Here is a 24977-nt window from a genome sequence, read left to right as displayed (position 1 = left end):
AGGTAGAAGTTGCAAATGAAGAAAACTATGAAATACCTTTGTTTCGAACCCACCAACTTCAAGATAAATCCCACGTAGAGTCTATTTTGTACTCTGAAAGGTTTAACAGCAGAACGAGCTCAAAGACAGTTCTGGTCTCTTCAGCGTCTGAACAGGAAGACGGGTGCACTTCCAATGAGACTCCTCCCACAGCGTCTGTGGCTGCAGAAACATTGACTGCTGGAGATAATAGGATGTGGGGTGTGGGAACGGATGAGAGCAACGAGTATGCTGGCATAGATTGTTCTCAGCCTGTTCCATCAATCATCTCTGGGCATTTGGCTTCGGAGGCTGCAGGCCATAACGCTGATGCAGCCTCTCCATTAACGCAGAGAGATATTCCACAAAAGGAGGAGACGAGTGAGCAAAGGGCGGAGGCTGAGGAAGAGTTGAAGGAGCATCACTCCATGCAGACGTCCTCCTCCGTTCCCTCCGGTCCTCGTACACCTGAAGCCTCAGTCCGGTCGTCCTCCAGTTCAGAAGAGCAATCAGAGACTGCTGGTGTGAGAAGTTCAGGGTTTGAGAAACCCTCGTCGCCTCCATCTGCACCTGAAGAGTCCACCGGTGACAGCCAGCCGTGCGCCAGTCCTGAGTCACCGCGCCCAACGGCTCCAAAGACACCAGAGAGAATTAAACCACCAGCTTCATCCGTTGCCACCGTTTCTAGCTCTTCCACCTCATCGCCGTCCAGCGGCGCGACCCTCTCTTCGCCCCCTTCCTTCCAGATGCCAGCTCTCTTCAGCGGTTTGCGGGTGCTGAAGAAAGGAGCAGTGGGGGGAGACAGAGAGGTGGTGTCAGAGATCAAGCAGAGAGAGAAGGATGCTGACCTGGCCCTGCTCAACCTCAAGAAGACCGTAAACAAAGCCAAACTCTTTCCGGAGCAGAAGACTGGCTCTCCAGTCAAAAAACACGCTGAGCCTAAATCTGTTGCAGAAACTAAAAGCACCGTAATGGGACAGCTCAGTCAGCTGCTGAGTCTTGACAACAACGATGTCCGTAAAAAGTCAGTGGATAAGCAGGAGGCTGATACTGTACGCTGCAAAAAAGAGTCTGAGAATGAAAAGGAGGTTTCAGGAGAGAAAAGCTCAGACCCAGAAGCTCCCACGTCCACACCTGAGAGAAAGAAAACCTCCGACCTGGCCTATGAAACCTTCAGGACCCTTTTTGGTCCCAAGACTGGGCAAAAGGAGAAGACAGAAAATGTGGATCTGGAGGCGGTGAAAAAGAAAATCAAGAACGACAAAGAAAGTCTCAGGTCGATATTTGAGAGAACCTCCAAATCTCCCAGCAAGGAGCTCAAAAGTCCCACCGAGGCCAGTGTACGTAGTCACAACAGGAAACCACTGCACCACATAACCGTATTTTGAAGTTGCACAGGTGTTTTGTATTGACAGCAAAGACATGAAATAACCTGGTAATCTAAATAATCTCATGTGAACTCTCCCCGTAGACGGAGACCACGTCCCCGACGGACAGTGAGGACCGGACTCCAGGCCGTCTGCAGGCTGTGTGGCCCCCACGCAAACCCAAGGATGAGGAGGAGAAGGTGGGGCTCAAGTACACCGAGGCGGGTAAGAACCTCCAGCTTTGTAGCTTTAGACGACGCTGCCCGTGTTTACTACCAAGAACAACATGCCGACAGAGAATCATGCCGGTTGAGCTCACGCCGACACGCCTCACTCTGATTGGCTTTGTGGATGAGGGCCAGAAGAAATACAATAAAATGGTGATCATATAAAGGGATCTCCTGTGTGGGTAAATGTTCTCGGTCAAGTCTCAATATTTAAAACGGTGGGGGGAAAAAAGGAAGTTGAGCCACCGTTATCAAACCCTTAAACACGCACGTTAAATGTCCGAGAGAAGCCACGCGGAGCTAAGTATCGGCAGCAGGGTGTAAGACATCCTTTAAATCCATTTAAGAACACAGTCAGGCTGTGTCTGCTCCTTAATCATGCTGTTTGTGCGGCTGCTGTTTCGTGGCATCACAGGGTAACGTGTTGGGCATTACTGCAGTAAAAACATTTCACGGAATCAAGTATACTCTGGGCAGCACGCCATGTTTGGCCAAAGTTGCACTCTAGAGGTGTAACGCCACTCAAATAGGTTAAAAGCACACAAGGCCGTCCGTGGGCTGATTACATTACAAAGTCAAAAGCTTCGCTTTCATGTTTTGGGCACTGCGAGCGTACAGCTGCAGTACAACAGCTGCTTGATGTCCCCTGTGGTGTTGCTTGATCCCTGAGAACAGATTAAGACCAAATACTGTGGATTATTCCAGTGATCTGCGCTCCGTGTTTCAGCTTTGCTCCCGTCATAAAAACCAGTCTGTGGAATTTAAGAAGCGGAGCAAAAGTCCAGACTGTCGGCCATATAGATAAACCAACCCGCGTGTGCGTGCTTTTATCAAATACATATCTCAGATATTTGTCTGTTAATTTACACATGTATGACCCGAAATTATACGGTCCAGAAAATTGTACAAATTTCAGTCTTTCTTTTAAGAGTTTGTTTAGGTTAGGTAGTTACTTTATTAATCCCCGAGGGGAAATTTTTTCGCTACAGCAGCATACAGAAGCAATAAGATAATAATATAATAAGATAATTAAGTGTAACCACAGCAAAATGTTACTCAGTACAACAAACTAGTTATATACTGTATGATAGTGCATCAGTTACAAACAGCATCACTGATATAAGTATTAATATAGGTCAATAGAAGTAAGTGTAAAACCCTCAAATACATTGATTTATGTATACGGTGTCGTTTTATTTAACTTGGCAGACACAGTATTTGGATATAACTTTAAAATCAAGCTATTTTATGAGCTGACAAAGCATTCATTGGAGGCCATGCCGCAAATATTACTGTAACTTTATGGAGGTCAGGAAAATAATGTGGGTTTTCACTTACCTTTTATTAGTAGCAACAGATGAGCTTTTGTATGCCTCCGTGTGAATGCAATATCTCAGGAACAACTTTCTTCAAATGCGGCACAAAACAGTCTCGGACTAAAAGATGAACCGATTCGATTTTGGTGGTAAAAGGTCATAGGTCACCGTGACCTCACAATACCTGTTTGTTGCCATAACTCAAGAGTTATGACGAAATTTCAGTCTAATGTCTTCTAGGATGAAAAGAGATGATGATATTTTTAAGGTCATCCTGACTGAAATCATAATGTCTGGCCATTATTAAAAAAAATTTTTTTTAAAAAACCACATAACTCAGGAACAGACGGGAAGATACTGAAATGGTGACGCCGTTCTTGAACGTTCACCTTCAGACTGTGATGATTTGATTTGTCAGGTCGAAGATGTGTGTGAAGCATCCACCTTCTAGAATTGGTCACGGCATCCGTATGTCTGTTGTCACGGCAACAACTTTGTGTTCTGTCAGAATGAGCTCCGTAAACCTTTTTCATTGTGACCTGTCACAGCAGGTGTACACAGGTGGAGTTAATGATGGCTCCCAGTTAGTCATGACAGTGAACCAGCACTCACAGAAGCAGGACCTCCCCTAAGTGGCATGCAGCCATCATTAAGGAATATTTGCTTTGCCTACTGTGACGAGTCAAAGTGTCGGCAGTGAAAGAGGTGCATTCCCCAAAGCATTCAAACACAGACGCCACAACATACTGCATGTATTATATGGCTCTGAACAGACATGGATGTGAACTCCCAACTTGATTGGTTGGTGCGGACATGTGACCACAAGGCGTTAGTTCTCGTTCATTTGTGTTCTTACCTGAAAAAATGTTGTGCAAGCCTGATTGTATGATTTAAAACAGGTTGGTTGAGTTCTAAATATGTTCCTTTATAGAGAAAGCGTCCCACCCTTCTGTCATATGTTACCACCTTAAAATAGCTCTACATGTGGTTGAGATGTCTCCTGTCTTGCAGATTAGCTTGAAAGTGGTTTAGCACACTAACGTTCAACCCTTTAGTTTAGGATCTATTAAAAAAAAAAACCAGCACAACTCTTTAACAGTAGCAGCGATTATTGAAATAATTGTACTCTCCAATGTATTTTTTTATTAATCCAAACTGCCAGAGGAGTGAAATGTGATGAAAGTGTCCTTGTTCTGCTTCTTTCAGAGCACCAGGCTTCCCTTTTGCAGCTGAAGAGAGAATGCAAGGAAGATCTGGAGAGAATGCATGTAAGTCGTCGTATAACATTAATAGGCGTCGACTGAGAACATATCAATTACGTACATACCAGATTTAAACACTGAAGATAAACAATTCAACCAAATCGTTGTCAGATACGTAAAACCCTTTTCAGTCAGACATAAACCACATATTAAGTTATATGTTAATACTGCCTACGGTCTGTCATAGCAGCTGGCCGTCATGACCACAAGATGGCACCATGTAAGCATGAAATGTTCAGCTGTAGCACTCTGCTGAGATCTGCTGAGTTTTCACTCACTGCACTAAAACTTTCCCCAACATCCCATTTTCCGAAGTTGCTAGGTGGTGTTTTTTTAAAAGTCTATAGTAACTTAATCAAGACCTGCATCAAATGTAGTTGCAGTACGTCGGTGTGATTTTATGATAAAGAGAGACACTGTGGATGTAAGCTGGTATGAGACACAAAAATACTTATTTTAACTGGAAAGATCACATTAGATCTGTCTCTTAATGAGGAAACCAGAAAGAAAATATCTGTTTTCACCACTTGGATATCAAAAGTGAATCCGAAATTCATTATGTGATTATTTAAAATAATCAAGGTAAAATCTAAGAATAACATTTAAAGTAAAACTGTTAATTCACTGGAAAATATTAATGTTAAGCTTTTTACCAAGTATAACTTACTGTTTTATGCAAGCTTGGACTATATGTTAAGTATAATGTGATGGCTTCCAAATGTTCAAGCCCTCTTAAAGATTTGTCAGTTTTTCAGTTATCAAATGTTAGGAGTGTTTTACAGGTGGTTTTCTTCTGCCAATTTAAACAAGAACCAAATGTGTCCTTGGAAAACCTAAACAAAGGAAAAACAATGTTTTTATTCTGGCCGTGTTACATAATTTGTACCACTGATAAATTGCTTTATGGACCACTTCCTCGAAAAGTCTGACCTCAGAATTGGTTTCTCAGCCGCTCTGCTGAAAGCCTTTAATTTGATGTCAACCTTTAGAGGACTGATGCTGACACAGAGGAACATGTACCACAGTCAACCCACAACAAAGAGTGGGAACGTGCCTAATGCTATTTCTAAACTGACGGGAGTTAATAAGGAACATGTGTAAGATTTATTGCAAAACAGTTTCCTCTCTGTCTCAAATCAATACTTCACTTTGGTTGGGTTGTTTTCATTGTTTGAAATGTCAAATGAAAACTAGAGTTACCTGATTTTTACTGTAGATTAGGGAAACATTTCATGGGAATAAGGAACCAATGAAAACAAAGTTGAAAAAATTAGTGTAAGTGTTCTTTTTAAATCAAGAATCACTTTCATGTGGACCCCTCGGAAGAAAAATGATACACGGTACTACAAGTTCATTTCAGGAAAACACTGGTTTTATTCACGATGGGAAATGATTGAATCTGGCGTTCTGCTCTTTACAGTCGGACTGTGAGCTTCAGATCTTCCAACTGCGAGGTGAGCATGCAGTTTCCATGTCTCACCTGGAGGGACTCATTGCTAAGATGCAGCGGGACAAGTCGTACAATACGGGTCAGGAGCGCAGCGAGGTCCGAGACGCCGCCGTGTCCACTGCCGATGACCCTGCAACCAAGACCTGCCGCACCGTGGGCATCCAGACGGACAGGGAGACCTTCATTAAGAGCCCCGAGGGTGACGGAGGAGCTGTAGCACAAAGCCCCGGCCAGAACCTGCCCAAGAAACTCAACCTGGACTCCATCGGACTCAACCTAAAAGCTGAAACGACCCCGGGGCCTTGTGGACCACCTCCACCTCCTCCCCCTCCCCTACCAGGCTTCTCAGGACCACCACCACCCCCTCCTCCTCCTCCTCCTCCCCCTTTGCCAGGCCCCGCTGGAGCACCACCACCACCGCCACCTCCTCCTCCTCCTCCTCCTCCCCCTGGATTTGGAGCACCACCACCACCACCTCCTCCTCCTCCTCCCCCTGGATTTGCAGCACCACCAGCCCCACCACCTCCTCCTGGCCTGCCTGGAGGTGGTCCACCTCCTCCTCCCCCTCCTCCAGGCTTCGGCCCTCCACCTCCTCCCCCTATGGGAGGGTTTAGTTTTGTCCAGAAAGTGGAGAAGGCCCCGCGGAAAGCTGCCATCGAGCCGGCCTGTCCCATGAAGCCTCTGTACTGGACCAGGATTCAGATACAGGACAACAAGTACGTACAACGCTGCTTTGTAATTCCCTCCTGGGTTTTTCCCTGTGAGTGCAATTATTCTCACGTTCATAGATCTGCAGAAACTTTGCCAAGAAACAAGAAAAATAAACGGTACGAATATCATACTGGTTTTAAACAGGTTAGAGGTAAAGAGATTATTACCCAAACTAGTGAACTATCACAGTTGCATGGACTGTTCAACTTTGACCTCCTCTGCATGTGGTAATTGTGAAAGGACTCCATGTTTCTGAGCAATGAAGGATTATTTCAGACATTTCAGGGCCCTCGCTTTGAATTTGACCTCCAAATAAGGTGGTTCAGATAATCAGGGTAAACCACCTCTATGATCATGTGACAGTTTCACGCCATCTCAGACTGTTGTGCCAACATTTTGTGTTCCTTACCCAGATATCAGGAATTACTTTGGTGTGTAACTTGTTATTGCGATTGACAACAATAGGGAGCAGAGCTTTTAAAAACTAAGTTGTATTAAACCAGAATTCAACTGGAGATCATTTATGATGATAAATCCTGATGACTGGCCACATTTGCATGTCTTTGCCCTGAGCTAAATTAGACCTACGGCTCGTACGACCTCAGTTCATGTTTGTATTCATTATTACAGATTAAATATTGGAGCTAGACCAACAAATTGGTTGATATATAATTGTATCAGTGTTTATGAAAGCGGAGAAGCAAGAGACAGACTGAAGAGTCCGAGCAGAGAGGCACATCCAACAGTCAGCTGATTCTGGCACTGTTATCCTGGATTAAATGAAGTTGTCGGCTTCATTGGCTCCGGGATAATGGGCTCTAAATCTTGGCCTGAACACTCCAGAGATTTCCGAGTGATATCAGAAATATAGCTGCTGCACAACACTCTCTCGTCTAAAGGCCCCGTTTAGATACTGTGTAATAGTAAGTGGATTATCCAGACCATTTACAGTGGCTGTGGTTGTTGCCTCGGAGTGCCAGCTTTATGGCCTTGTATTTCCATGGCTGGATTAGTGGGGGAAGCGGAGTTGTGGTTCACGGACCGACTACACTACAGCAGTTTCGTGTCAGCTGTAAATTTAACTGGAAAGGGCAAAGTTAAGGGGCATTAAATGGGTCAGATGTTTAACTGTAGCTGGATCAGCTGTGCGATCTCTGTTAAGGGTGCGAGGCTCTGAGTTATGAGGGGGAGCGGTGTGAGGTTTGAAATCATGCCCAGTGTCTGAAAGTACGCTAATACACCAAGTATAGCTGGCAGCCGGCTGGACACACTTTCCCTGGGAAGCTGCATGAAAAGGGAAACTTTAAGGATGGATTTGAATTCAATTATAGATATAATCCAGTGAGATAGAAAGTCATCCTGCATGGAAATATTTGGGGGGGAGGGGGGGCTTTGGGTGTAATTTTCTTTTCCAAGCTAGCTTACCGCCCCGTTGAGTTCAGAGTTATGGGATGTTCGCTGGGCTTCACGGTGGTGAGAAAAATCAAAGGAGTATTTATTTGAGACGGTATCATTATATCCTCGACACAAAACCTCTCGGCTGCCCCACGTCAGTGCTCACACCACTGCAACGGGAGGCCGACTGCACGCAGACACAACTGGACCTTCTTGACCCTGATTGAGTCACTGTGGCACTGCAGCTGATTGTTCTGGTATTAAAGCCATTAAAAAGCCTCCCGGCAGTGTTTCGTTTTCACGTTGTCTTTCTCGCTGGAGATTGACCTTCCAGTCTCATAACAGAAGAACTGTAAGGTCATTAAATGATGACCTGGAGGAGGAACTGTGATGTCTGAAAACATAATAGCAAACATCATCATTCCTAAATCTTTGTTTAGAGTGAGTTTATTTGGTGGTGAGTCTGTTGATTGTGCTGTTAAAGTCCATTTCATTCACAGACTTGGCGAGGGAAAGCATAGCCAGATGGGTTGAGTTGAACTATAGAGAAAACTTGTCATGTTTGTAACATCCTCTTGACTTTAGACACCTTTTGTTCTTGCTTCTGCCTCTGTTTGTTTTTTCCATGTTACTCAGCAACTTCTGAAACACAGCGTTGTCTCCCTTATTTTTGTCTTTGTGGGAAATCGTCCCGTATTACAGAAACAAGCGGTTCTTGAATGTTTGTTATTTTTATCACCTGGCTCATAAACAGTGCATTTTAAAGTCAGGAACGTCGCTGCCAAGTTTTTGTCGGACAGCAAAATGGATCGAGTAAACATCAAATAAGCTTCCACAAATAGAACAGTTTGTTTAGCTCTTGTAGCCTGTGACCGTGATCAAATGTTTTGCACCCTTTAACCTCAAGTTTTGATGCACCGATATTTTTAATGAAATTATTCTTTTTTTTATCGTAGCAACAACACACTCTGGGGTTCCCTGGAGGAGCCGAACATCGTCAACACCAATGAATTTGAGGATCTTTTCTCGAAGGCCACGCTGCAGCCGAAGAAGAAGCCACTGTCTGACACCTTTGAGAAGAAAGCCAAAACTAAGAAGGTAGATTCATTTGTTCTTCTCTCTCTCTCTCTCTCTCTCTCTCTCTCTCTCTCGGAGGGTGTGCTTTCTTATCTAGTTTTGTTTGAAAGAGCCATTTTGTCTGCTGTCATCTTCAACCATAAATTCCAGAAAGAGGTAACGAAAGGTGAACAAGGAAGAGATAGATTGTGCGTCTCATCAAGTCCTCCTCCAGACTGCTGCCTGCAGTTGCCAGGTCTTGCACTGGGCCAACACAGGCTATCAAGTTCACTCCCTTGTGAGTGCGTGCTTCCCCCCCCCCCCCACCCCCCCTCCACCACCCTCCTCTCACCGTGCGGGGCTGCAGTGTCGGCAGGCTTTCAAAATTATGTTGGGTTTTTTTCCATTTGCGCACTTATGAAAGTTAAAACAATGTTTTTAAAGATGGAACCAGTAAAAAAAAATGAACAAAGATGGGCTCACTGCCAGATCGATCCACCGTTCCCTCCATCCACTAAAGACTCACTTGTTGGTGTCCTGTCAAATGCTGCAACTCTGCACTTCTCCTGCAGCCAGCGCTGCGTCAGCATCCTGGCTGCCTCATGGTCCTCACGGTGGCGTCCAAGAAGTTAAAAATCAGCCACTGACCCAGACTTTCCCCGCTAAATCCATACACATCCCCTATTCTGATCAATTTAAGGCTCCACTCTGCTCCAGAGGGCCACAATGTGCGTGTATGTGTGTTTTTCTGTCCTTGATCTCCATCCAGTCTGGTCACTCAAACTGTCCCAACATTTGATCCAGCTCAGACAGACATCTGTCTCCTGCCTGGTCTTACGTCAGCCTGGAGGAGCTTTGACCCTTCGGATGGGAACACTGTTCAAACAAATTCATATCAATCAAAAAACTCAATCAGGACATTTTTATTTGAAGAAGGATCTTTGACACTGACTGGGGTTGTTATCTCGTCTGTTTAGTCCCCCCCCCCTTATTACTGTGATTATACTGCAGACTTATATTTAATAGAAAGGTCTGTGTTTAGAGCCCAGGAGAGCATTCAGAGTCCAAGTCTAAGATTCAAGAGGAAAAGTGAATACGGGAAGCCACGGTTGTTTTCAGCCTGCTTAGGAGTCCAATTCACTGGAAAGGTCATCAAAATAATAGAAAGTTGTTTACTTAATCTTTTTTTTTTTTATCCGTGAAAGTTTATACTCTGGGTGAAAGGGAGAGAAATCATCTTAATCACTTACTGATGATGACTTCCAAGAAGTTTAGAAGGGTAAGCGGTGGGAAAGAAACGAAAGGGAATGAAGAAAACACAAGTTTTGGATGACTAGGAAGGAAGGAAGGGATGAGAGTGGGATGAAGACTAGTAGCTACTGAATTGAAGACACATGCATTTCTAACTTTTGTTAACTTTATGGGAAAGAAAGTGAATAAAGACAAATTAGATGGTGAAGAAGGGGAGGACGGTGGCACTCAATGTGGACTTAACTAAGTACTTCAAAATAAATGTTGGTTATTTTTGGTGCTGTTGAAGGCTTAAGTTGGTTAAAAGTCGCCCGTTTGAACCCTTTGAAGTTTCAGTATTGAGGCAGGCAGATACACAACCTCTGAAACATGTATTGGTATGACCATGTAGCATTAGTTATGAACAACATGTTATCTAAAGGGAGACATTTTATTCACAGAAGATATATTGTCCTTATGATATGATTCTGGTAGGAAGCATTTCCACATGGCCTTGGAAATTGGTAGAGACCATGATGGTGATGTCATCGCTAATTAATTGATAAACGTGGATAAAGTTAAACAGAATACACTGAGAAACCGTTTTTGCTCTGAGAGTTCAGTCCTTATTTTTTATTGGCTTTTCCCCTTAAAGCATCTCTGCAAGCTGCTCTTAACATTTCTCTTTATTATGTCGTAGGTTGCTGAATAACTGTCTGATTCTCTAGTTTTAAATTGCCCTTATTTGGTTCTACTAACCATGTTTATACATTTTATATAAACGATTTATAAATGTGTCCCCAGTAGGGCTACAACTAACAATTATTTCATAATCGATTCATTTTTATTTTTCATTTAAAAACAGAACTCAAATTGATTTATCGTTTACCAAAATAGTTGCTGATTAATTTTTGCTGAATTAATAGACCGACCGTTGACTCTGCTGAATGTGACCAGACAGTGGTGCTCTGTGCCGCCTTCCCTCCCGTCCTGTCACTCTAATGTTTGTGTATCTGTGAAGGAGAGTGGCCCTCACTTACCGTGTGTTCGTGTGTGTTCGTGCGTGTGTTCATGTGTGTGTCTGCGTGCCTGAAGGCACGTGTGCGATGACAGTACATCCTCACGAGTCATTTTGCACTTGCTTAGAAAGTGTTGCCAGATCATGCTAACACCACAACCTGCAGCTGTGTGCGGCGAGAGGAGATGAGTGGGTGGGAAAGGAATGTGTGTGTACATTATGCATATGAGCCACTTCCCCGCTCTCCTACGACTGCACACGCCAGAACTTTAAACTCGGGGGATGTTGCCGATGCCTACATGAGTGCATTAATCTTTATCATGTGTGCCGTGGAAAAAAATCAAAGCTCTTGTTTACTCTGGAGCCCTTTTTCTCTCTGCTGATTAGCATATCAAAGCTGATGAGATGACATGGAAGAGAGCTCTCCCACCAGAGCAGAGCAGAGCAGACCGGACCGGACTGGACCACGGCAATAATTGCATGCATGTGGCTTCACTCCAGTGGCTAGAGGAGGCGACGGAGACAGGGCACCTATAGGAGGAGGGTAGGGGGGAGGCAGAGGATGGGCATGTCGGTGCGTTCTTGAGGTATGAGGAGGGAGAGATGGATAAAAATGAAGAAATCATTCAAGTTAAATGTGCTGTTGAGTTTGTATATGCGCATCAGTAAACACAAAAACTGCAATTTCTTCTACGCTCATAAATCAAAGCTGTATCAAGTTCACACACAGAGAATCTCCTTAAACAAACAGCAGCTTTAACCAGTTTATGGGAATAATTTATGAGCAATCACAGAAGGTTTATTAAAGACATATTTGAAGTGCCGGCTCTGACGTGGACGAGCGGGCGGAAAGTTAACATCGCTGGCTGAGACTGGGGTTGCCGAGTGTACCGCAGGTGGTTATTGATGGGAAGTCTCGATCCAGTTGTTATTGTAACATCTGCCTGGATGAGTCCAGACAGATAGTGATACAGACAGTCACCAGGGAGCAGGCTGGCTGCTCAGCCGTGGCTGTGTAAACTATCCGCTCATCTCTGCGTCTGAATCACCCACCCCACATCACCTAACATCGCCCACCTGCTTCGGCTCACGGCTCTGACACTCCCAGTGTCTCCTTCCATCGTTTGGTTTATTTTCTCAAGTCTTTGTTAATCAAGTGTTAGCAGGCAGTTTCAAATAAAAGAGCCTTCGCTTCTCTTTGTGTCCACAGGAGGGAGCCATTAGCTATTGATGTCTACCTGTCTCAGCATCAGCATCGAGCGGCTCGCTCCGCTTATCCAAGCTGTTTGCGTGTCTGAAAGCAAAGCATCCAGCATCAGTTGTCTTTTCTCATTAACTTAACTGTTTAGGCTAATTGGGGCGTTTTGCAGCCGCGGTGAGCGGGAAGGATTCCTGGGCTGCTTTTAGTGTGGCCCGTCCAAAGTGGTTAATTAGAGGTGTTGGGAAAGCCTGGTACTCAGCCGTCTCAAGTCCCCAGAGTGGGAGATCCCCAGTGATCCAGGTAATAGAGCTGGAAGCAGCATGGCACCCACTAACGCCCTGTAATGCAATACCCACTTCTAAGGCTTCTGCTCTCCAGCTCCCACTTGACAGCCCCAGTAGCCGACAACGCCATAATACCTAATGAAGAAGCCTGACACATTAACTTTTAGAGCAGGGCTTTACCTTGCCAAAACTTTCTCTGGCTTTACGGCTAATTCAGTCATAAGTAATTGTGACCATGTGTAGGCACAAATAAAAATCCTGTGAATTTATAGTTTGTTATAAAAGCCCTGCTTCTCTTCGCCTTGCTCTTCTAGACTGTCCTTTTATGGTGGCACTTTTGCCTTTGTACTTTCACTGCGACTTGATATTTTTTGATTATATCTCACACGTGTTCTTGGGTAAACCGGAGGAGGTACTTTTCCTCTTTAACTTTGCACCCTCGTTGATGTAACTTGACAAAGTCCGAGCAAAGTGCGCGCGCTCGTTTGCGTCGCGGTGATGGGTTATGACAATAATTGTTCTAGTTTGGTCGTTTGTGTCAATCCAAATGATTTGCAGACTAAACTGGGTTGTCGGTCGCTCATCATCTATCATCCACATCCAGGAAGGAGACCTTTACCCACTTCTCATTGATGAAATGAATTCACTGTTTATGACTTTATTTTATTCCAGTTATCGAATTATTTTCTTTTTTTCTAGATTATTAAGCTGCTGGATGGGAAGCGTTCACAGACAGTCGGCATCCTCATATCGAGCCTGCATCTGGAGATGAAGGACATCCAGCAAGGTGAAAACTATTCTCTGATGGATGTCTGATTTGTGCAAAATATGATATCATGTTCATGTCGTTTGGACAGGAGGAAGACATTTTTATTTAGATTCAGCAGTAATAAACTGACTATATTTTCCTATTTGAGAATAAATTGAGCATGACTGCTGATGAAGTGCAGATGGAGTTATATTTAGAGATGAGATAGTGAGCCCTGCAGCAGACAGTAATTTCCTTCCTCTTGACAGCAACTAATTTGTAACCTGAGACACTTTTTTTTTTGGGACTAATTTGTGTTTCAAGTGGATGATTTTTCCAGTTACCACGGTGGGAAAGAAAAATGCCTCGATTTGTCAAATTGTGAGATGGTAACAGTGAGATGAAAGCAGCCTTTCACTTTTTCTGTCAGGCCTCCTGCACTGGTTCAAATTTTATTTCCATCTCCTTAATTTAAAGAGCCCCATAGATTGATTGCATGCCTGGTTGCTGTGTGGAAAATTCTGGCGTGTGCGCGTCTAAGCGGCTGCGTGAGCGTGTAAACACACAGTATGTGTGCTGGGGACATCATAGATGGGCCGGGAATCAGGCCCGTCCTGGCACTGTGGCGGAGAACGCCTGCCGCCTGCGAGTCTGAGCATGCGGCCAGCAGATCTGTTTATTGTAAGCCAGTGACGGTTTCCACAAGCCTAATGGGACTGACACCCCACTAATGATCTGAGCGTGTACAAAACCAGCTTCCACAGTTAGCAGACACTGCGCTACCACATAAAACCACCTCAAACACCAACCCAAAAGCACATACACCAGGACAGCCATCTTGTTTAGATTTTTTTCCCCTTTCTCTCTGCTCCAGTGTCAGTGTGTCGAGGTGGTTCGGTAAAACGTTCCCACTCACACCCAGCGTGAGGCTGCTTCCTCGGGCCTTAATGGGAGGTGTATGTGAAATGGACTATTTGAATCTGACAATGAGGGACAGCAACTTAATAAGCACTTCTAAGGGCTCTAGTCCCTGGCTTTGCCTGCTTGCTTCCCCTTTGTTGCCAAATTAAAAGGACATGGTACATGTAATGTAATTACAACTACTAGGGAGGGAGTGAGAGGGACGGAGGGGAGTAGAGAAGGCAGCACTCTGGTTAAGAGGGAGGGGGTCAACTGCACCCGTCCAAGTGACGGGGGGACCTCAAGGGCCACCATGGTTCAAGGGCAAAGGGAGGCTCCCCACCCCACCCCCCGCCCCACACACACACACACACACACACACACACACACACACACACCACCTCACCGCACGCACACAAACACACACACACCAGAGCAAGAAGTGGAAGGAGAGGGTGTGAGGCCGTTGGCAGGCCGGCTTTGATCTGTCGGTGTGGAGAGATATCCGGCTCCCCTCGGAACAGAGTGCTCCTGTGCACATTGGAGCAGGCCCCCCTTTGGTGTGTGATTGACGGCTGCATGGCTGAGGGACTGAATAATCCACTCTAATAAGATGTAGGAAATGGACCTCCAGCGTTTTCTCTAAACCAGACACAGGGACCACATTGACAGCTTCTCTGCAACAGAACAGCTGGGAGCCAGAATGCAAAGTATTACCTTGTTAGCTGGAAGTAGTGTGTGATTGGAACAACGAGGGCAGTGTTGAAGTTGTTAAAAATTAATTTGTGCCATGGTACCAATGATGCAATTAACATATTTCTCCACCTAAAACTTTGATTGAACGAGACAAGAGGACAATTAAAGTTTCTTCCCGTTACAAATTTAAAACAATCTTTCAGATTTATACTATTTTTAGGATAGTGAGAGTGAAGATGGACAGGAAATGTTGGGAAAGAGACCAAAGGGATGACATGCAGTTAACGAGGGACTCTGCTGCAAAGGGGATTTTTAATATTGTTGTATGTGCCCTAACCATGAGGCTATTGGGTCATCCTAAATAAAAAAGTTTAATTCCACAGACTCAGTAATTTGCTGCTGCAGTCTTAGTCCAGTATGACCAGTAGTTTTTCATAGCAAATGCAAATGTTGGCCAGATTTGGTAATGTCACTGAAGTTAGTTTATGACTGCCCTCTACTCTCGTCTACATTGACCACTTTCCATAATCACGCGTGGTTTGAAAGCATGACCAGATTTATTAACTGTGACACCTGTTGTCTAAATGCAGCCGTAAACGCACACTTGGTGTTTTTAGTTTACGTAAAAGTCTGCAGGCAAAAACAAGCTCCTGCTTTTTGTATCGACTTCCTCTTTTTTACCTGCTCCTGCATCCTCGGTTTCCCTTCTCAAACATCCTTAGTGGGCTGATGGCTGTGGTGCTCGTAGTCGTGGGCTCAGAGGTTCGACAGCTTCAGGCTTCGTCTGCCTCTTCTCCAGAGGAAGGGGGAAAGAGGATCTGCGGTCACAGAGCCAGTCTGCCTCGCATATCTCTGCGCCCACAGCCCAGCCACTCTCCCAGCTCCACCACCTCAAGCTAATATTCTGAATTAGTTCATTCACTTACATGCCAATCCGATTATGTATTTTGGTTGTTGGTGCTGATGTGGTGAAGCACACAAGCATTGCCCTGGTTTTGGTCAAATATTCTGGCAATAGTTTATATTTTCTATAATATATGTAGCGCGTCTTACTTATTTTGCCGCATATATAATTTTCTACTAACCAATGTTGAGCAAAATTACAGGACCATCTGTAGCATGGGAACGAAGTTTGTGCTTTAAGCACTTTTTATCCATTTATAAGACTGATTGCTTATAATGACAATCTGTTGTTATCTTTACCAGCTGTTCTTAATGTGGACAACTCTGTGGTGGATTTGGAGACCATCGAGGCTTTATATGAAAACGTAAGTAGCCACATGTGTGACATCATAAAGCAGTGAAAAGGATGAGGCTGTAAAGTCATGTGAAAGAAAACGGATAAAAACGTCTTACTTCAAATGACTTTTAAGTTTGTGGTTAATCAGTGTAAAAAAAATGTTTTTTTTCTCATTGTACAAAATTATAGTGCTTATATTTGTACTGTGTGCAACATTTCCCTGATACACATCTCTGTATCGTGTGAATTGATAGAAAGCCACCAGCGATGAGATCGGCAAGATAATGAAACACTATGAGACTTCCAAAGAAGATGAAGTCAAACTCCTCGACAAACCTGAACAGTAAGATTATCTTCGCCAAAGGTTTTATGATACAAAGATGAAATTATACTCTCATGGTAAAACATGCCTGTCTGTGATTGCATCATTAGTTTACTATTGTTCGGCAAACCTTAAAGAGATCATATCAGTAGTTTTGGGCAATAAAAAATAAACGTAAAAATCATTATTGATTAAACCAGTAAAACACTAAACTCCTAAATTTAGGGGCAGCATTTGTCTATTTCAACAAAGTCTGTATTGCATGCGGTCTTCAACGTTGCGTGTGCACATATGCGTTAATGGATACTGCTTCAGTAGTTCCTGTCAGGGTCAAGTAGTCCTGGCAGTTAACGAGGCCCGGGCCCAGCGGTGCCGCTCAGCCTGGCCTTCCTATTTCCATGTTTGACCAGAGCTGTCACTATAGCTGCCTGAGTCATCCCTACTCAGTGTCTGCCTCCATCAGCAGGGCCTAATCACACAGGATGTTACCGCTCCGCTCCCCTCCGACACGGCACTGTTTACATAAGTCGTCCCGCATCAGGCCAGAGCTACCTTTGATCAGTGTCCGTGCCCCGCTCGCCGCTTTCCCTCCACCCGACCCCGTGGACCTTTTCAAACCCAGCCGAGCAGCACCGCTCATGACTATCAGCCGGCTGCCTGCGAACAGCAACATTGACTCAGCCGGCCTGCGCGAGGGAAACTCTGCCTGCCAAGGACTCAAAATAGCTCTTCCTGTTAGAAATTTTGTTTAATTCTGTCATAACACATCACACCCTCTTCTCCTCCACCACCTCCTCCCTCTGCTCCTCCTCCCCTTTTGTTTTCCAGGTTTCTCTACGAGCTCTCCCAGATTCCCGACTTCGCAGGTCGAGCCCACTGCATCATCTTCCAGTCAGTATTCCTCGACACCATCTCCTCTATACGTCGCAAGGTTCAGATCGTCTCCAATGTCAGCAAAGTAAGAGCGTCATCAAGAAACGCTGCAAACACAGAAACACACGTCACCCTACATGAAGGCTTACTGACCGTGTGTGTGTGTGTGTGTGTGTGTGTGTGTGTGTGTCTCTCTCTCTCTCTCTGTCTATCAGGAGGTACTAGAGTGTGACAGTTTGCGGGATGTAGTGGGTCTCGTTCTGGCCTTTGGGAACTACATGAATGGGGGGAACCGGACCAGAGGTCAGGCTGATGGCTTTGGACTGGAGATCCTCCCCAAGCTAAAGGATGTCAAGAGCAGGGTAACACACCTCTTAACAAAATGCAATAATGTCCCGGTGATCATCAGCTCAATGGGCTCATACAGACTTCCATCTTGACTGTTTATTATTTCCTCTTCAGGACAATCGTACCAACCTGGTGGATTATGTGGTTTTATACTACCTGAAGAATTTTGACAAGGTAAGTGACTATCAGTCAAAATGACAATGTTTTACAGCATCTGTTACTCGACACTCATATACTTTAATGTTTGTTTCACTCTTCCAGCACGCCGGCACAGAGAAGAGTGTGTTCCCGCTACCGGAGCCTCCGGATTTCTTTCAGGCTGCTCAGGTTAAGTTTGAGGACCTCACCAAGGACATCAGAAAACTGAAGCGAGAACTGACTGGTAGGACAAATACCCGGTTGTACAAGTACATGGATTTTCACTGTGGGTGTCGAGGTTCAAACATCGCACCACATTGAATTTTACTGCTCAGGTCCTGTTTGTTTCATTGTAAATCACTCAGCATAATTGTATACGTTACCATTTTTCACCAAAGACAGTTTAAATGTTAATTTACATGATGTGGACTCTTCCTTCCCTCTGCAGACAGGTTTGTGGGTATATTCAGGACCGTGGTTGGCCTGGGGCAGCTTTTCCCAGTTTCCAGACATTGTATCTCAACAGCCATGTCGTCATAACACCGCAGCCTCTCCTGTTTCAGGACCAATGGCGGAACATTTAGAAGCATCTTAATTATTATTTTTTTTGCCTCCACCGCATTTAAAGCAGGAGTTAAAAAAAAAATCTAAAAAAAACTAATTCCAGGTCGTTGAAGAAACATCAGAGTGACAATTTGGCGGATAAATAAATGCACTTTTAATGTTGTGTGCTGGTGGTGTCGGGGGGCGCCGAGCCACTCAGTAACCCAGCCAGTTAGTCTTGGCCAGGGCCACGCAGAGGTTAAAGGCGATGCCCCCCGGTGCCCCTGGTGTCTGTGGTTATTTAAATCAACCAATAATACGGCATATGAAAGCAATTAAATATGCGCCGCAGCTCTCCCCTACGTCTTTTAGATTGCTGTTAAAGCCCTCTCCTCTCTGACCCGAGGGAGAAATACAAAGAGTCTACTAAAGTACCCAGACCCACCTCAAGCTGTCACTCATTTATTAGGAAAAATGGAAGACCTGAAGACAATAAATGCAACATAAGGGCCCTCGTATTTGATCTCTGCTGCAGCACAGTCTGGCACAGTAGTCCTCGGGGGTATTAGCATCACAGGGCGGGCATTGGATTCTGGATGTTTGGTGAGCTCCACCTATGACTCCCACCATTTTTATCCTCTCCAGCCGCCAGGAATAAATATTTATGCCTGGCTATTATAAACCAGCCTAAAGAAGGCAACTGGTCTTAATTATACAGCCAACACAGATCACTTCCAACGCTGTCTGATTCTGAGAAGCCAACACTGAGTCACTCTTTGGTTTACATGCACTGTTTGACTTCAGCAAGCGAAGCTGCCTGCCCCTCACCTGATCCTGAGGTGGCGACTGCAGCGGTCGCCGGTGTCGTGCCCTGCAGGCTGGGGTCAAAGGTCGGGAGACTCGATGCTAACAGTCACAAATTCCTCTCTCCTCACATTAGTCCCCTTTCGTCCACGTTACAATCTGAGCGTCACGTACAGGTCTGACGTGTCCGAGGAGGACTCGTGACCGTCTCTCCTTTGCCAGCGAGCGCTGATGCTCGCGAGCAGGTCGCTGCCCTCGTCTTCACTGGCTTGTGCAGAAACATGATCCTCTTTTGATGGCGCTTCCTGTTTGGGGAGCGGGTGATGACCTCTTTCTGTGCTCCTCTCGGGGGGGGGGGATGAGCGAGAGGCCACGAGGGCCCAAACCTACAGTAGGACTCTCGGTGGCTCCCATTCAGACAAACGTCTCGTACACAGTTCATGTGCGCATTTAACATCAGAACTCGGCACTTAAGGATACACTCATCATGAAGTTCTTTACATCTTGGAGGTTTATCATATAAAGTTACCCATTCTTCTTTAAAATTACATTTCTGGTTACCACTTTCAGGCCAGTGACCAGCCACAAAAACTGCCTGATGATTGGACCAGACAGGCAGGCAGGGATGCCACCAAATGAAATAGGATCAAATAAAAAGAAACAGTCAGAGCTCATTTGCTGCTCAGGGGAGTTTAGTGTTTCACAGAAGGTCTGTCTCAGGTTAGGCATTCATCACTGTGGCGAATCAGACAGTGTCCTGATTTTAAATGGCCTTTAATGTCAGGTTCAGGCAGGACCTTTAGCTTGAGGTCCGTTTTACGACGGAGGCTCCACTCGAGAACGGCGTGTGTGAAGGCAGCGTGCAGAGCTGCTGTCATGTCTCGCTCTTTGCCGTCACGTCCTTTCGGACCAAACGATGCAAAAGCACGACTAAATTTTAAGTTTGATTTTTGTTCATGCATGAAAAGATTGCAACTCCTGAGCTTCTTGGTTTTAAATCTGTCAATATTTCTGCAAATATGCTTTGGCTGTTTTCAATTCGTCTGTATATAAGCAGTCTTTACTAAACTACATTCTTCACGTGTTAAATTAGTATGACAAATACAGCATTCAAGTTTTAGTTTCTCTTGCTCCTTGCATTCAAATTCAAACCAGGATTAATGCTCCACCTCATATTGTGAGTCCTGCCTGGTGCCTCTTACCTGTCAGTGCTGTGTTACCCTGCAAAAATGCGAGAAAAGAGTTGTGGTTAGATGGACACGGGTTGATTTGTGAGGGATGGAAAGGAGAGAAGAAGGTCTTACCTTTTCTCTCCTGAAGCAGTCTCTTGGCCGGCCTTGCTGAGGAACAATAGTATTTTTCTTCCCGTAGAAAAGGAGAGCTGCAAGTCTGACAGTCTGCTGGAACGAAGGATAATTGGGGATCAGCGAGAGAATTCACTTTCCAGGTATAAATAACGAGAATATGCCAGAGGTGGAGCACTGCACTGGTTTAACCTCAGAAAAAAAATACAGCAGGGTTTAACAGGTTCACTATCTGATTCTACAGATTTATTTGCAAAACTGAAACCGTCACTCCCTCAGTGTTTATGATCCAGAGACGGGAGGTGGAGAGCCGCCACGGCCACTTTCGTGAGAACAAATATTCACCAAACAGCCAGAGTAGAGATCTTGTGGTGTCCCGCAGAGTCTCCATCCACTGTGAAGCCTTTTCTTTAAATCCACACGCTATAGTTGAGCATTGTCTTGTCATGCTGTGATTTCCTGGTAGCTGTGAAGGAGGCCCTCGCTTACTGTGGTAGAATCATAAGTATATATTAACATCAAAGCTCCCCGCTTTACAAACCACACAGGGTAAATCCTGGAGCAGAAGTCTGGCTTTCTTGTTTGTTTTTCTTCCCGTTAAGTCCCCCCCCCACCCCCCACCCCCACCACACCCACACACACACACCCACACACACACACCCTCATTCCACCCCTCCTTCACCTACAGCGGGTGACATGTTGCCTCATATTATGCAATAGATAGCTGCCTCCCTCCCGTTCAGATATGACGGATTCAGCGGTGTCTCTTCAGAGATAGAGATGCATGTTTGTAAGTGTTTCTGAAGCACCTCAGGATATCGGCTCTGACTGGACGCAGTTCATAAAACACTCATTAACCAGTCAGTTCGTGTTCATCAGGACGCTGCTTTTATAAATGACTTACAGCCGTGCACAAAATCACAGTCCTCTGTTCAGCGATTTGAATAATGTCTTGATACAAACGACTTCAGCACCCCGCTTAGAAAGCTGCTGAATGGATGCGTTTTAAAGATCGAAGCCATGGCTCCCGTCACGGAAATCGTTTTGTAGCAGAGGCATTGAACAGACAGACTGTTTTGAGCATGGCTGTAAATCATTATGTTGTCATGAGAAATATATATATACACACACACACACACTCAGTTATAAACAGTCAAAAGATATATAATAAATGTTATACTAATTATCATAAATCATAAAATTATTTACTTTCACAAATGTTACTAAGCCTTTGATAGGGTGTTTAAGTAATCTAAACCATGGCCATAAAATGTTTTAAGTTTAAAACAAAGTGATCGTTAATGAGCATATGTGGACATTTGTTTTTCCAGATTTCTGCCGTCCGTCCATCCAGTAATGATGTAGCATTATCTCTTACAAAATTTATATGGTTTGAAATGAAAACACATTAAAGCCACTCGCCAATTTTCTTTTTGTTTGCTCCTGGTTTTTTTGTCCTTTTTTAATCTTTTTTTTTTGTTTGTTTTTTTTTGCTAATGAGGCTGTTTTCTGCCTCTTATTTCAACATTCACTGCTCCATTAACACACACTTTAACTTTGTGTGTCAAAGAAACATGAAATATCTGCAGCTAAGATCTGAGGTCTTCCGTCTAGTCTGATGGCGTCGGTCATTTACTTGCAGGAGAATCTTCCTTTTGAACGCTCTCATCCAAAACTGTATCATCACTCCAGAACAATGTCTCAAACTGGAGCTCTTAGTTTTTATTCTTTACAGCTGCTGAGTTTTTGTGGGCTTCCTCTTTGCGGCCTTTGCTGTCTGGACCACATTTGGAAGAGAGCCGCCTTTAAATTGTAGACTTGCTGTTTTGTACACTGTTTTAATGGGTCCGTTTAGAGTTGGGGGGATTTCTGGTGAGGAAATGCGGTTTGTCCAAACAGGATATTTTGGTTGTCCTGTTTGTATGGTTGCCGATTTCTGTTTTTTATTTATTTAACTGCTCTCACTGTCCATGGATGTTGAAAGTGTCCGGGAATCCAGACTGTGAGGCTGTGAATGGTTAACTTTTCAATTTGAATGCCCGTATGTCGTGTTTCCTCTCTAATTTATTAACACGTCCAATAAATAAAAGATGTCCGAGCTGCAGGTGCATCAGCTCCACATGCAAACACAGGAGAGCTAAACTCGGATCTAAAAGCGGCGACGCAGTGAAGCGAGACAGCGGCCAGACCTGTTAATGCTCTTGTTCTGTTGCAGAACTATTTAGCTATGCAGTCATAAGCAAGTTAAAGTATTTATTGCAGCCATTAATGACTTACAGGTTGGAGGATTGTGCCAAAGTTCTTTCACCAGGCGTCTGTGTGTAGAGTAACGCAGGCTTACAGTGGAGAGGAAATGGGGAGAGGTTCGGCTGGAACACACTCAGTCAAGTCTGTTTCCTCCGAGCTCGTGTGAGTTGGATCATTTGGCACGACAAAGAAGAACCGGCCACAAAACGGCAAACACATCTGCTGCGCTCGCATGTTCAGACAGTACTGGGGCGAGAATGTATTACAATTAAAAGCACAACACAACCTCATTCACAGCAAATTGTTTTTAATTGGACCTTTGCAAAATTCAGTATTAACATATTAGAAAATGCAAAAATGTGTAAAACACATTGTTATTATTATTATTATTATTACTGATATGTAACACTAACATGAATACATAAATGGAATAATAAATAAAAATCAGCAAATAAAAGGTTGATGAATTAAATTTTTGATTGAAGGCACTCGCTGTTTATATTAAGCTTCCTTTTAAACCTTGTGTTAAAACTCTTCTTGATTGTTGGCTTTCATTCTTATTTTCTGTTCATTTAATTAGGGCGGTTTGTTTGGAGGCTTCTTATCGTCTCTGTCTCAATACACATTACAAAAAAGAAAAGACACAATATTGACTTTCTCTTCACCGAATTTTGACAAACGTAATAGCAACGTTTTTAACATCATTGTTATTCATGAATTTTCCCAGTTTTTATTAAAAAAGTTTTAAATTGTAAACTTATTTGTTGTTTTTCTCCTCCCACTATAAATCCTCTACTCCCTCTGTATCTGCCCGTTTGCTCATTAATCGTTTCCTTTCGTTCTTTTTTTCTCTCTTTACCAGCTTGTGAGAATGACGTGAAGGAAGTGTGCGCTAACTCATCAGAGGAACACCTTCAGCCCTTCAAGGACAAGATGGAGGGATTCATCTCTGCTGGTGAGTGAAGCTAGAAATGTATATTTGTACTGAAATGTACCGGCGAAAACATTGCTAGGCATTTTTTTTTCTGCTTCACTTTGTAGCTGTAATCTTTTAATTCATTCAGAATATAAATCATAAATAAATGTCCATTAAAATATGGAATTAATAGGTAGTTTAGAAAAATATGAACATTAAGTCTACCACGACACCTGATTGTAGTTGAGCTTTACTTTTAACACACAATTAGAAAAACATTTAACACTAAACAAGCCAGAGATAACTACTTAAACCCAGCGTATTAAATCACTGATGTCGCCATATGCTGCCCCAACACCTACCTTAAATATATGTAATGCAATCGCTGTCTTTCCTTTACTTCCTGTTGTCACTAAATAATTTCTACCTCTGAGACAACTGGAGCAGAATCAGTCAAAATGAAGTTGTTTTATGTCCAATGATCTCTCCAGTCCTCGCCGCCAGATAGCGATAGTGGATGTTTTTTTTCCCCTCAGTGCTGCTCATAATCTGGCCCGTCTCGTGAAGCTGTTAATAAAATTCTCAGTGTCTTCAAAGATGAAACATTCATTTGGACCGTGGATTTACAGCCGAGGAGATGGTCGTGAAACGGAGCTTACGGAGGTAGAAAGGCCCCGTTTTCACCCAGACGGCCAGCATGGGAGCTTTTAAAAAAGACGGGAGTTATAATGATGTTTTCTGCATGTCAGATGGTCAGCTGGCCGCCGGAGAATCCGTCTTCGCGGGGCATGTGTGTGTTTTCGTTCTCGCTGAGAGAGGGCGTCTCGGTGCGCCGTAAGACAGCATGAGGACAGGAGTCTACAGGCCTGTAGAAGGGATCACATTGCCTCTAACATGGTTCTCATGTACTCTCGGCTTCCATAAAGCTGGCAGGACATCTCTGGCTGCGGCCTTGTAAAGCCTGGCTGGCCTCAGTGGATCACTGCTGGGGACCACCGTGATAGGAACACGGCTTCACCCACACACTCGGATCATCTCCGTCTCTGTCCCCGTTCTGACCCAGCCGCTGGTCAACTCTCTTCCGTCATACCCAACACCGTAACTGACACGGTTTTAAGTAGTCCAACTTCATGCCTTTTATCAAGTCTACAAATGGTGCTTTGGTTAGAGGAGAATTCCTGGAAATAAAGAATCACATCTGATTCATGAACTTTAGTTCAGCAGGAAGTGAACATCTGAGTGAAAGAATTTAAACACAATGATGGCTTAAATTGAAGGTGATTGTGCACACATTGCCATGAGCTCACTTACCATCGAAACAATAGTCCGTGCTGCCAATTGGACGCCTCTATGCTGCTGCACG

The 24977-nt window shown here is 44.2% G+C and overlaps 1 protein-coding gene across 1 annotated transcript in view; it reads left to right on the top strand.

Moving 5' to 3' along the window:
• Nucleotides 1-24977, top strand: part of LOC138199812 (formin-like) — a 48092-nt gene that overhangs the window by 12334 nt on the left and 10781 nt on the right. The window contains exons 4-15 of the mRNA XM_069152029.1: nt 1490-1610; nt 4135-4196; nt 5611-6356; nt 8703-8844; nt 13235-13322; nt 16086-16147; nt 16374-16462; nt 17270-17399; nt 17530-17676; nt 17777-17836; nt 17924-18044; nt 23561-23653. Coding sequence (XP_069008130.1) covers nt 1490-1610; nt 4135-4196; nt 5611-6356; nt 8703-8844; nt 13235-13322; nt 16086-16147; nt 16374-16462; nt 17270-17399; nt 17530-17676; nt 17777-17836; nt 17924-18044; nt 23561-23653 — 1861 coding nt within the window. The remainder of the gene's footprint in view (nt 1-1489; nt 1611-4134; nt 4197-5610; nt 6357-8702; nt 8845-13234; nt 13323-16085; nt 16148-16373; nt 16463-17269; nt 17400-17529; nt 17677-17776; nt 17837-17923; nt 18045-23560; nt 23654-24977) is intronic.

This window comes from Embiotoca jacksoni, unplaced genomic scaffold (assembly GCF_022577435.1).
Source record: "Embiotoca jacksoni isolate LCO1_2020_lvr unplaced genomic scaffold, fEmbJac1.0.p SCAF_18, whole genome shotgun sequence".
Classification (NCBI taxonomy): Eukaryota; Metazoa; Chordata; class Actinopteri; family Embiotocidae; genus Embiotoca; species Embiotoca jacksoni.
Note: the sequence above shows the minus strand (reverse complement) of the source record. Positions and strands in the feature narration are given on the sequence as shown.